The sequence below is a fragment of the Xenopus tropicalis genome, chromosome 5 (assembly GCF_000004195.4).
Source record: "Xenopus tropicalis strain Nigerian chromosome 5, UCB_Xtro_10.0, whole genome shotgun sequence".
Lineage (NCBI taxonomy): Eukaryota > Metazoa > Chordata > Amphibia > Anura > Pipidae > Xenopus > Xenopus tropicalis.
In genome coordinates, this window is record NC_030681.2 from 100090987 (window position 1) to 100103416 (window position 12430).

Sequence of the window (12430 nt, forward strand, 5' to 3'; positions counted from 1 at the left end):
ATACTTAAAATGGCAGCTGCAAACTTAAACAAAGCTTCTAGGGCTCATTACTCAGGTATGGTAATGCTTTCTGCAGAATAAATATAGCATTCTACGTGATAGTAAAATGTCAAAATGACTTTCCTTTAACCCTTCTCCAGTGAAAGCTTTGGTGTCCCCGAATGATAAGGAAAGGATGCTGGACCCAAACTCCTAGCATGAGTATGATAAGGCATTTAGTTCAAGCAAAATATTGTATTGTACAAGTTTGTACATAGTTAATATTTTGCTATTAACTTTCATTACTCTCCTGCATGCATGTTGCTTTCATGTGCACTTGTGTAATCTGTTATTGAGCTGTCTCTGTTGTAGCTTTTAATTTAGTGAGAAGACCATGTATTAAAAATGACAATTTAAACAGTGTCATTGCTTTTTTATTTTGCACCCCAGACATGTTTTTATTGCATGACTAGTGCAGTGACATGTCATCTTTCTTTTCTCTGCTCATGTGATGTGGAGGTTCCAAGACTTTCCTCCTACAATGACTTTGCCATGGCGAATCACACATGTGTAGCGGCCCTGGGTTTCTTCCTCTGCTTTTAGAACCAGGCTGCTTAGGGACAAGTTAACTAACCCAGGTGTAGAGGAGGAGAGACGAGCTCCATCTTTATACCAACTGAGCAAATGAACAATGATTCATAGGAAAATAAAAAGGATCACGTTAGAATAAGGAACAGTAAATTAATTTTACATTTTGCTAAACTATACCATACTTTTTATATTACATATAACAGGGCAACCTAATCTATAAAATAAAGTGAAACGCATGCTGCAACAATTTCTGAGTCCTAATATGTACTGCAGGTTCAGGATACAGTGAGAATCCCAATCTTGTCAGCCAAAAACCTATTACTCTGTAAAGCTACAATTGTATTGCTATTTTTTTATTATCTATTACTTAGCTTTCTTTTTAGACCCTCACCTGTTCATAATTCAGTCCCTCATTCTAACCAGTGCCTGGTTTTTATGGTAAATTGGACCCTGAAGCTCTAAACTGGAGAGCTGTTGAACAAGAAGCTAAATTATTAATAAAAACATAAACTAATTAGATCTTACATAACATTTTGTAACATCCCACAAAATCTCATGATATTATGTGATTATGTTATCTGCTGGTCAGATAAAGTCTTACACACAAAATATGCCCAAAATCTCTTTATTCTACAATTAGAGTTAATTTTCTAATCCCTTTACTAGGTACAGTTCAACTGATCTTAACATTTAATTACAGTTTAAGTAAGAAATAAACAATTTTATTTAGATTGTAATTAGAAGGGAAAGCAAATTCCCATTACTTTTTCACAGTTTAGTCCAGTGCAGAGGAACCCTGGCCACCTTCCCTTGATTAATCATGTAAAATGATCCTAGGGGTGCTAAATAAGACCTTTAATTGGCTATTTGGTAGCCCCGGTGTAGACTGGAAGCCTACAAGAGGTTGTGTTTGTCAGTACACCTATTTTTTGTGCAACCAAAACTTGCCTCCAAGCCAGGAATTCAAGAAAAAGCACCTGCTTTGAGGTCACTGTGAGCAGCATCCAAGGGGTAGGAGACCACTGCAGTAGACTATTTAATGGGCTGTTGGGAGGATGTTTGGGCCTCTGTGTACTTGGAGAGCACCATGTTTGGCAAGCAGGCATGCACTGGAAGCCAAACCATGATCTTCTCCCAGTGTACATACTCCTTGCTGGCATTCTGGTTAGTCTTACCTGTGGAAAGTCATGTCACTAAGTGACGTGAGGGTATGTGGTGGGTTGGGGGCTGGGGACCTCTGCATTGACCTAAAAAGTGAAAAAATAATAGGGGTTTATTTCCCCTTATTTTTTTTGCATATAATTAGTATAACCATACTTACATTTATTAATACAAAAAGTATGCCCAGCACTAGCCCTAGTCACTGGCCATAATGACACACCTAGCAAAGTGATCACTGTAAAATGTCAAACCAAATCCTAATGTCACAGTTATGTTATACAAAACACATATGTTTGCTATACATAATGTATTTTTATGTTGTTTTATTATCTCAGTGATATTACTTCTGCTACCTGATGCATGGCAGCAATGCATTCATACCTTGCCCTTTTCTCTTTACAATAAGGTTATTGGATGCCAGTAAATGAGATGATGAATTCTGCTGCTGTACTTCTTACCTTACCCTCTTGGATGCTTGGGAGACTTTATGGGAGCAATGAAAGGTAACAGGTCGACCCTGGGAAACATAACGATTCTTTATTTTAATCCTATATTGTTTTGGTCTTTGGTCAAGAGACTCTAAAAGCACAGAGAAATCAACATGTTAATAATTTGAGTTTTTGTTCTTCGTAAGTTACTAGTCTTATTGTTAAAAGAAGGACACACCTTTGCAACTGTCACATTTCAGATGACACTGCTTCCCACAGGACCCCGAAGGCTCAAGGGAATAACATCTAGAGCCTGAAGAAGGACATCCTTGATAAAGGATCAGAGATTAGCGGTTAAAATACCACTGTGCCTAAAAACAGTGTTTCATACAGTGAATATAAAAAGTCTACACACCCCTGATAAAATGTCAGGTTCCTGTGCTGTACAGAAATGAGACAAAGATAAATCATTTCAGAACTTTTTCCACCTTTAATGTGACTTATAAACTGTACCACTTAATTGAAAAACAAACTGAAATCTTTTAGGTGAATGGCAGAAAACAAAAAAACTAAAATAATGTGGTTGCATAAGTGTGCACACCCTCTTCTAACTGGGGATGTAGCTGTGTTCAGAACATGGTGCAACCCCTTGGATGTTGCTCCCAGTGACCTCAAAGCAGGTGCTCATTTTTTATTTCCTGGTTAAAAGGCAAGCTTTTGTTGTCAATGAAAACATGTGTACTGCCAAACACAGCCTCCTGTAGGCTGCCAGGCTACACAGGGACTACCAATAGCCAATCACAGACCATATTTGGCACACCCAGGAACTTTTTGCATATTTGTGTTACTCTCCAACTTTTTTTGACATTTGAATGTGGCTCATTGGTAAAAAAAAGGTCAGAGACTCTTGCCCTAAAATCTTGCTTGTACCAACCAGTTTACTCCTGCTTGCACAGGTTGTTCAGGTTGGCGCCCAGCACCCTGGAAACTGCAGTATATCTTTTCCAGACCTGTGACTGGCTACTCACATAACTAATGTTCTGGGGAAGGACCTTGGACATGCCCACTGCTCATTTGTAACACAGACTCAGACCACTACCCAGTGATTAACCCATACCTTTTTCTTACCACATTAAGTAAAGCTGATAAAGGTGTTAATTCATAAGATGTGTTTGACTATGGAATGTGCACTAGCATCTATGCATATCATTACTCCTTGATGTGTATTTCATTAAGGGGGGAGAAAGGATTTCGACAACGACTAATTGTTCCAGTGGGAAAATATCTTGTTAAATCCTAAAGTTGTACTAAGTTGTACTAGCTATTGTTAGTGCTTGGTAAAATTTACTAAAGAATGATTAATCAGTCCTTATATGTCGCCATTATATAAGATCTAGAATAAAAGAGGAAAATAGATATGATGAAAATCAGTAGATCATTATCATGAACACTTAATACCATAGAGGCTCTGTATGGCCATGATATCATCTTTCGTGACATGACGTATCCTGGTGTAGGTAGCGTTGGGATGCATGAGAGCGGTTACGTTACTAGAATGCCACAACCCAAGTGCATGACCAATCTCATGTGCCGCAACTTGGACAAGATCATTGTACCACACACCTAATGAAGAGGAAATTAATGAAAAAAAGATCAGTATTGGGAATAAAAGAACAAAGAGTAAATATAAACCATTTTATGAAAACATGCTTTCCAAATGGTAGTTATATCATCTTGGCAGATCTCTGAAGATGTCATATTGTAATGCTTTATGGCTGTTATTTGTATGATGACTTGAGGGGTTACAAGATGTTCTCTAATCTATAAAAGAAACCTAAATAAACACATTATTCCTGGCTGGATAAGAACCTTGTGGTTTTGATAAAATTTGGTTTCTTGTACTTTTATATGTAAAGATTTTTCTTCTTTTTTTTCTTGTTTCTTGTTTGTATTGTTTGCACCATTTATTTTGAACCCATAATCCTCATAATCTCCTCCATTAGCCAGCAGTGTTTTTGTGAAATTGTTGTCACAATAGAAGGGTTTGTAGGTATAGCACCAAGGTTTGGGACTGGCATAGTCTGATGTCTTTGGGGTCCTGAGCAGCCAAGAAGCCAAGTGGGGAGGAAACTCCCCTTAAAGAAAAAGTAAAGGTAAAAAACTAAGTAAGCTTTATCAGAAAGGTAAATTCAGCCATAAGCACTCACAGAAATGCTGCACTGAGTCCTCTATCAAAAGATTTGTTGTCTCTGTTTTCCTGTGCCAGAGACACACAACTCTCTCCTCTCTCCTGCTCCCCCCTCCCTCTAAAAATGCTAAGAACTCCCTCCCCCCCTTAGGAATGTGGATCTGAGCCAATCAGCAGGAAGCTTCCTCATAGTCTTACAAACTGAGCATTTACTTGGGTCTTGGTGTCTGTGCAGGAGCGAGGCATTATGGGAACTTTCTTTACACAGCTCAGCGTTTTTTTTTTCCTGTGAAGCTTCTGATCATCCAAATGGGAGAAATATGGGGAGACTTAAGGGCACTATTGAGAGAACTGAAGGTATGCCTGCAGCTTGAGATTAACTCTTTATTAGCCTTTCCTTCTCCTTTAAAGCGGTGTTTCACCGTTATATGTTAATATGCTATAGAATTCTAATCAACTTTTTAATTGGTCTTCATTATTTATTTTTTTAATTATTTAACTTCTTTTTCAAATAGAGGTCACTGACCCCAGAAGCCAGAAAGTATTCCTCTGTGAGGCTACAGTTTTATTGTTATTGTTACTTTTTATTACTTATCTTTCTCTTCAGCCCCTCTACTATTCATATACCAGTCTCTCATTCAAACCACTCCTTGGTTGCTAAGGTAATTTGGATCCTAGCAACCATATAACTGCTAAAACTATAAACTAGAGAACCACTGAACAAAAAGTTAAATAACTAACAAACTAGCAAAAAATAAAAATGAAGATCACTTGTAAATTGTCTCAGAATAACACTCTCTACATCATACTAAACATTAGCTCAGTTACCTTGTTTCCAACTGAAGCGTGAAGGTCCAAGGACCCAGAACTCATGGTTGTCAAAATGAATTTCCCCTCGTGGTGGCAAAAAAGCATGAGCTAATTCCCCATTTAAGCCATCAAAGCAGGGGTGGAGTGGGGACCCCCAACAATCACTGTGATTAAAGGTGTAAAATCCTAAAAATAAAATGGCGGAGATTGATGTCTTATTATTATTGAATTGGAAGTTGTCACACATTTCTAATCATTCTATGTCCAGCTGCTGTTTAAAAATATAAGTAAAGCTCCTTTTAGTTTTCTGCTTATCCCTTTCACTGCTATCCTTTGCCTTTCTTGTGTCTTTTAAAATGTCTTTTAATTCCATTTGTCCCATTTTTCCCTATTCTGTTCTGCTTTTCATCACCATCGTCATGACTTCACCATTTTATTCTGTCCTCCCTTTTTAACCAGCCTACTTGTATGATCCTTCAGTAACACAACACAGTGTGACTAGAAATGTGACACAGCAGGGAAAGCAGGCTGGTCAGATAGGTGGAATCGAGTGATCACTAATGCCTTGGCCAAATGGACAATGTTCTGGTGTGTTGAAGGGCCAGCCTTTCCCAGGCTATACATATTGGCAGTTATGGTGAAATAGATATTATGAACCCATTCAAGTTGAGATTACAGGCTGTCACTGCCCACCATGCCAGGTGGATTATACTGTAAACTGCCATAGTTGCACCCTGTGGCCTGCATACTTCCATAGCCACTTAAAGTACCATCCACAGTCACTATTTCTCCTGCAGTCTATTGACACAAGCCAATACTCAATGGAAGTATGGGTGTACCAAGGACAGCATCAGAAGAAAATAAAAAGTGCAAGTGGCAGACAGGTCACACTTTCCACAGGAACCCTGGCAGGCATTTGGCTGTGTGCTGCAATATCTATCCACCCTCTGACACTGGACCACAACACAAAATTGCTTTTAGCAAATATTTGCTCAAGAGAATACTATAAAGTACAGTGAAAATAAAAAGGGAGGCCAACATTTTCCATCCAATATTACCCACACAGTTTTGGGACTGCAGCCAGCACACCTTTCATACTCTCAAAAGCCGTATCATACACATTTGGGCCCTTTCTTGCTGTTTGCAGACTGCGTGTTCAGACACGATGCACTGATTGTTGATATGGCCGGTGCCAGGCCTAGCGGTGAAGATGCCCTCCTCACGCAACACCCAGCCTCCTCCCACACTCCGCACATTCATTGCGACCCTCTCCCAGTCACAAGCACACAAAACCCTATCCAAGACGCAGCTAGACATTGGCAAAGTTTGAGATTTAATGCACCAGGACTGAACCTAGGGGATTGCAGGCAGAGGAGGTATGTGGCCAGCACCCGCTGCCATTGCACCCTAGGCACATGCCTCTTCTGCCTACGGTAGTTTTGGTCTTTAATCCCCCGGTGTCTAAAGAAGATAAAAAAAAAGACACAGCTATTGTAATAATAACTCTACCTTGTGCCATTTCAACTATGGACCAAAATATTTATTTTCAATATCAGATCTTTCTAAATCCATAAACCTGGAAGTTGACAGCATGGAAAGTCAAATGATGAGAGAGTTAAACCATTGGTGCCCAGCACAAAGTTTTTATCCAGGAAAAGAAAATCAGGGTAAGTATTACATAATTTTGCATTATATATGTACAGTTTTTATTATTATATTTTTTACTAGGTGATCCAGCCAAAAATATGTCTCACTTGTATCAGAGACTCATTTTCGTCTAATATGCTGATTGCAGCTCTAAATTAATTGCAGCAGGAATAAAATGTTAGGTTGAGAGAAAACATGCAAAAAATTCTCTCAAATCTGTAAGAAAAAAAACTATTTGATGAATTATTTGGCTTAATGCTTTAATTAATATGACCTAGTCTTGGTTAGGAACAGATTGTTGCCCTCAAGAAGTTTCCTGGATATAACAGACTGAGTCACTAAGAAACAGAATTATGTACTATGAAAATCTGCAGAGCAGATATCTGAGCCACAAAGCCCTTTATCTGTGTAAAGAAAAAATTGCATAGGTCTAAATGTATGTGCACATTGGCTTGGAAATATTACATATGCCTTTCTTCTAGAAAAGACTGCTTAATTAAGGCAACCATGTTCCATAAATGTATCTAATGTATCAGGTGGTACTGTTATGATATTAAAACTCTACAACTGCTGATTGTACTGCTGCATCTGTAAACTAAATGCAATAAAACATTCATGCAAAAAATGTGGTATGGTGACCATATGAATAAATACGCTTCTAAATCACTGGAGGGGGGATGTTTAAAACCACTTCCATATAAATCCGTAAAATACTCACCAAAAAGGTCTCACAAGGAACATTTTTACTGGAATGATTAAAAACAAAGGTCCCTTTGTAGTAAGAATAATACCTGGATTCTTAGGAGGTTGAATTTCCAGGAGCAGAGACTAAGGGCAATGTAGCAGGCATACAATATTTGTTTCGTTACCCAAAGCCACCAATCAAATATTTGCCTAACAACAGACCTAGTGACTGGGTGCTATAAGTTCATAGACTACAATACACTTTGCATCTGTTATTACATCCCTAGGATCCGAATTACATCAACAAAATAATTAGGGACGTGCTCTTGTCATGCAAATTACAATAATTTGCAATAGCCGTAAATAATGGAAATATTTGAATTCTTTAAAATTACAAAACTAATTTTTATACAGGCTGCCTCTTTGTAAAAACATAAATTGAATCCACTCACCTATTCTTAGGTCAGAGACCTGGTGTGATTGTACACGCTGAAATGTGAGGGAGGAAACCTTACTCCACATGCGGAAGGCAAGGGCCAGTGCTCTCTCTGTATCATCTTTATTCAGGGTGTTGGGAAATTGAACAATCCTGCAAAATAATTTTGATGCCCACGATATTCTTGGATGTGACCTTCAAGGGGACTTGAACAGAAGACATTTGACAACCACTGCTCTAAAGTAATGAATGGACAAAATATCTAAACCCTGCAATATAAGATAGTGCTAGCTAATTTAGTAGTTTTTTTCAATGCGATAGAGTTAGGGGTCATTTACAATATGGACATATGGAATTGCTGCAGGTCTCTGCTCCGATTTGGAACACAGAGGCCTGTGCCAGTGGCCAGGTTGACAGCGCTATATTCATGAGGGGCAGGGGCACGCACACTTTAGGCAGGGGCAGTAATAAATGAGCCATTTTGTGTATCATGCTATACTTATCATAATGGGTGATATATACAGTGAAAGACTTACTTGTAGGTCAGATTTAAATGGTCCCACTTGTACCCCAAAGGATTAATGGTATATCTTTTTCTTCTAGTTAGTATGCTGCTTCTAAAGGAACAGTTTGTGCCGCATTCCACAACTTCATTCTGAAACTGGAGCATATCCGTTATCATCTTATGTGCACCTGATATTCACTATATTTTCAAATCGTTAAAGCTATATCCATAAAACTGCATTACAAATAAGCTTTAGGTAACCATGCACTGACTGTAGCCCTTTCTATAATATAGTACAAGAGCAAAGAATCATGCATTTCACTCACCTTTGGGAAAATCAAAGATTTCTGCTGGTAACAGAACCAGTTGCTGAGTAACAGGAAAGTGACAGCAGCAGAAACACAAATCCAGCCATAACTTCTATCAGCCAATCCCCAATCCATATTCTACACAGTGATGAAAATAGCCTTAATAATATAGTGATGGTGACCTAAAGTGCTTCAAGGAATGGGCAGGCTTGGGAGACAGTTAATATGGCAAGATACTGTAAAATACTTATCAATCCCTTAGTACATAAATACTGGAATCTGGGAGATCAAATAGACCAGAGAAGACAAAGCGAGAGGGGGAAGAAATAGAACTAATTTATAGATCTGAGGAACAGCATATGTGTCATAAAAGACTAGAAGAGGAAAAGGATACAACTAAAGCAGGGGATGCAGCAACCATGTGTGTTTTATTAGAGGACACGTGAGAGCAGGAACAGCTCCCTCTTTGTCTACTTTGGCTCTTCTACCATATGTGAGACTGCACACATACCTCCCCTCCTCTCACCTCTTCAGAACACTGGGGGAGGGAGAATAAGCGATGAGCAATTGGCAAACATCCAGTTGTCGCTGAACTACAACTCCTTCCCATCCACAGATAGCCCTCAGTTCTTAGAAGGGGCTGGGTATTTATTTAAAACACTTATTGTAAAGAAATAACATAGATTAACAAATGTATCATCTTAGTTAGAATGTATAGAAGTCTGACAAGCCACCAAATTTCATATACACGTTTTAAATAAAATGGAGTCTTTCTGGATAATGGGTTTCTCAATAATGGATACGGGTTTTCTGCTTCTTTCTACGTTTTACACACTGAATCCAGCTCATTGAAATGCTGATAGAATAATTAATAATCATAGACAAAACTATAGGCACGAATAATGAACCAGTTCTGCCAGACAAATAGTTGGAAATACTAACGTTTTGTATTCACATATAGGTAATTCTGGTTTGCAGTGGAACAACCCCCCCCCCCCCCCCCCTCTGCATGCTGACTGCATTTGGCAGTGACACACAGGGTCTGGTCAAATTTTGACCTGAGGGGATGCCCCATCGAGGTAGCATAAACATACATTATATATGAAACAAACCCCAACCTCGGCAGTCTAACCTCATAGTTTAAATCTTCCATCCACTTTACCAGTTTAGTTTCACGTCTCTGCACTCTCTCCAGCTCATTAATATCATTCTTAAGGACTGGAGCCCAAAACTGCACTGCATACTCAAAGCAGAGCAGGGCATAAACAGGTAGCTGATTTGAATCCCAGCATAGCCTTACATGTATTAGTACAGTGCTGTCCAACTTCTACGGTGCCGAGGGCCGGAATTTCTCTAGCATACATGGTGGAGGGCCGCTAATGGAAGCCAGTTTGACCACTCCCCTTTTTGAAACCACACCCACTTCAAACCACACCTATTTTATCACAATGGTGGTAGCACAGCAAAATCCCAAATGCTTGGTCCTTACTGTGGGGATATCAACCATCATTCATATGTGAAAGAATTATGTCATATTAAGATTATACCCTTAAATTCCATATGCCGCCTCCTCCCCTGTGGATAGCAGAGCAACCCCCAGTACATAATTACTCACCTTCGGGACCATTTAATGGCTATTTCCAACTGCTAACAAACTCCCACAACAAACCCCTGCCAGGTTCACCTCCCACAAGCAGCATAGGGCAAGCAGAGTATGGCACACACAGGCAGCACTCTGCCTGTCCTATGCTGTCTGTGTGTGTCATACTCTGCCTGTCCTACACTGCCTCAGTGTGCCATACTCTGCCTGCCCTACCCTGACTGTGTGTGCCATACTCTGCCTGCCCTACCCTTCCTGTGTGTGCCATACTCTACCTGCCCTATGCTGGCTGTATGTGCCATACTCTGCCTACAGTACCTATGTCTGAGGTGTGAAGAAGTGAACAATGGGAGTGATTACAGTCTGAGCCTGGGAGAGCATTCCGACACATCCTAACTTCCATGACTGTTAGCGATACATAAACTGCAGTCAGTGAGCTTTGATGCAGCTTTTGAGAAAGTGGTGAGATACCACGAAACGCGTCAAGCGTATGGTCTTTTTTCTGTATAAGCACAATATGCTTTTTAAAAAGAATGGATAAATAAAGAAAGATTTTTATGAAAACAACAGTGTTGGCGTTGCTCCATACAAAGTTTTGTTTGGTAGTCTACTTCGCCGTCTGGGTTTCGGCTGTACGTTGAGCACACACTGATGGTCCGGTAAGTGCTCCCGTGGTCTTTACAACATTAGTGAGCTTTATTTGCCAAGGCCAATGGCTTAACTCATTTTGGGGTTTCTAGTGGCCATTTATTTATGTTACTGTATAAATGTGATAATATATGTTTACTAACTTTTATATTGCAGACCTAGAATTTAATCTTTTTAACCATTAGCATGCGGGAAATATAGAGCTGTGTGCAGCTGGTATAGGATGCGTAATAGTAATAAGTTACCGTATATACTCGAGTATAAGCCGATCTGAATATAAGCCGAGGTACCTAATTTTACCTAAGAAAACTAGAAAAACTTATTGACATGAGTATAAGCCTAGGGTGGGAAATGCAGCCGCTACTGCTAAGTTTCAATAATCAAAATAAATACCAATAAAATTACATTAATTGAGGCATCAGTCTGGCATATGTTTTTAAATATTTATTTCAAATAAAAACAGTAAACTAGCTCTGTAAGTGGAGAAGAGGGTCAACAAAAACAATATGGTATCAACAATGATATCTTTATATAGTTTATATAGAATACAACGTGCAATGTCTAGTGCAGATTGGGACAGGTGAGGATAGTAGATGAAGCAACTGGAGGTGAAAAAGTTACAGCCAGAGTCTATAGAAGGATGCCTGTGGCTAGAGCATAGAGAGAAGGGGACAGTTCAGGCATAAAGATTAAAAAAAAATGTGGGACAGCAAACTAAAGGGGCAAACAGACTTTCGGGGTTCAAAAATAAAATAAAATTAAAGAAGCTGCCTGGTAAAGAAGGTGGGCATGGGCCATTATGGCACCAGGCTCGAGTATAAGCCAAGGGTAACTTTTTCAGCACATTTTGGGTGCTAAAAAACTAGGCTCATACTCGAGTATATACAGTATGTTGTGAAGTTAGGCATAGAATGTCAAAGTATATAGGTTGTATGTGAATATAATTGGAGTTAATCATGCGTTTTGGAATGCAATGTTTCCGCTGTGAAAATACACAGTCACTTCTGTAGTTTACTTATTACTTGGAATTATTTTTGCCAGGCTTTGTTGGACAACCAAATAATATCGAGGAACAGTGGTTAGCACTGCCACCTTGCACAGGCACTCCTGTTTCTTCCCACAATCCAAAATCTACAGCCAGGTTGTTCATTGGCTTCCCAATGCAAGCTTAAGGAATACACTGAAAGATGTATCACCAATATGCCCACCTTGAGGTGGGCAAGGGCCAAACGACTGGGTCACGTTGGCGGGATTGCAGCTAGTCAGGGTGAGGAATGCATCAACAAGCCAATGTGCTCCTCGCCCCAATTTCCTGCCAGATATCGGTCAGGTAAGCCCATGGAAGGGCCCCATATAAGATGCCGACTAGGTCTGTTGGCAGATTATATTGGCCAGGTAGGTTAACTGGCTCTTGATGAAGTTAACTAGTGTAAATGTGATAGGGA

The 12430-nt window shown here is 39.5% G+C and overlaps 1 protein-coding gene across 3 annotated transcripts; it reads right to left on the bottom strand.

The window, feature by feature from the left end:
• Positions 1 to 378: 378 nt before the first annotated feature.
• On the bottom strand, positions 379 to 9621 carry LOC100489842 (matrix metalloproteinase-23). Of its 3 annotated transcripts, none has more exons than XM_002935152.5 (8): positions 8756 to 9614; positions 8461 to 8585; positions 7941 to 8077; positions 5176 to 5343; positions 3618 to 3782; positions 2398 to 2487; positions 2190 to 2310; positions 379 to 655 (listed from the first exon to the last, which is right to left on the bottom strand). In XM_002935152.5, exons 1-8 carry the CDS (start codon positions 8870 to 8872, stop codon positions 484 to 486), a joined length of 1095 nt encoding a protein of 364 aa, XP_002935198.2. In that variant the 5' UTR covers positions 8873 to 9614; the 3' UTR covers positions 379 to 483. The 3 variants fall into 3 exon arrangements, with proteins under 3 accessions (XP_002935198.2, XP_012818820.1, XP_017949893.1); XM_012963366.3 differs by having other exon boundaries at positions 562 to 655; positions 2195 to 2310; positions 8756 to 9619; XM_018094404.2 differs by lacking the exon at positions 379 to 655 and adding an exon at positions 663 to 1817 and having other exon boundaries at positions 8756 to 9621.
• Between the last annotated feature and the right edge of the window lie 2809 nt (positions 9622 to 12430).

What these genes read in the sequence shown, in the direction of transcription:
- LOC100489842 (XM_002935152.5), bottom strand. Translation starts at nt 8,872, where the DNA reads ATGGATTGGGGATTGGCTGATAGAAGTTATGGCTGGATTTGTGTTTCT. An exon ending in AATCTTTGATTTTCCCAAAG is followed by an intron (nt 8,586 to 8,755) that starts GTGAGTGAAATG and finishes GATATGCTCCAG; the next exon opens with TTTCAGAATGAAGTTGTGGA. An exon ending in CATTTAAATCTGACCTACAA is followed by an intron (nt 8,078 to 8,460) that starts GTAAGTCTTTCA and finishes ATTATTTTGCAG; the next exon opens with GATTGTTCAATTTCCCAACA.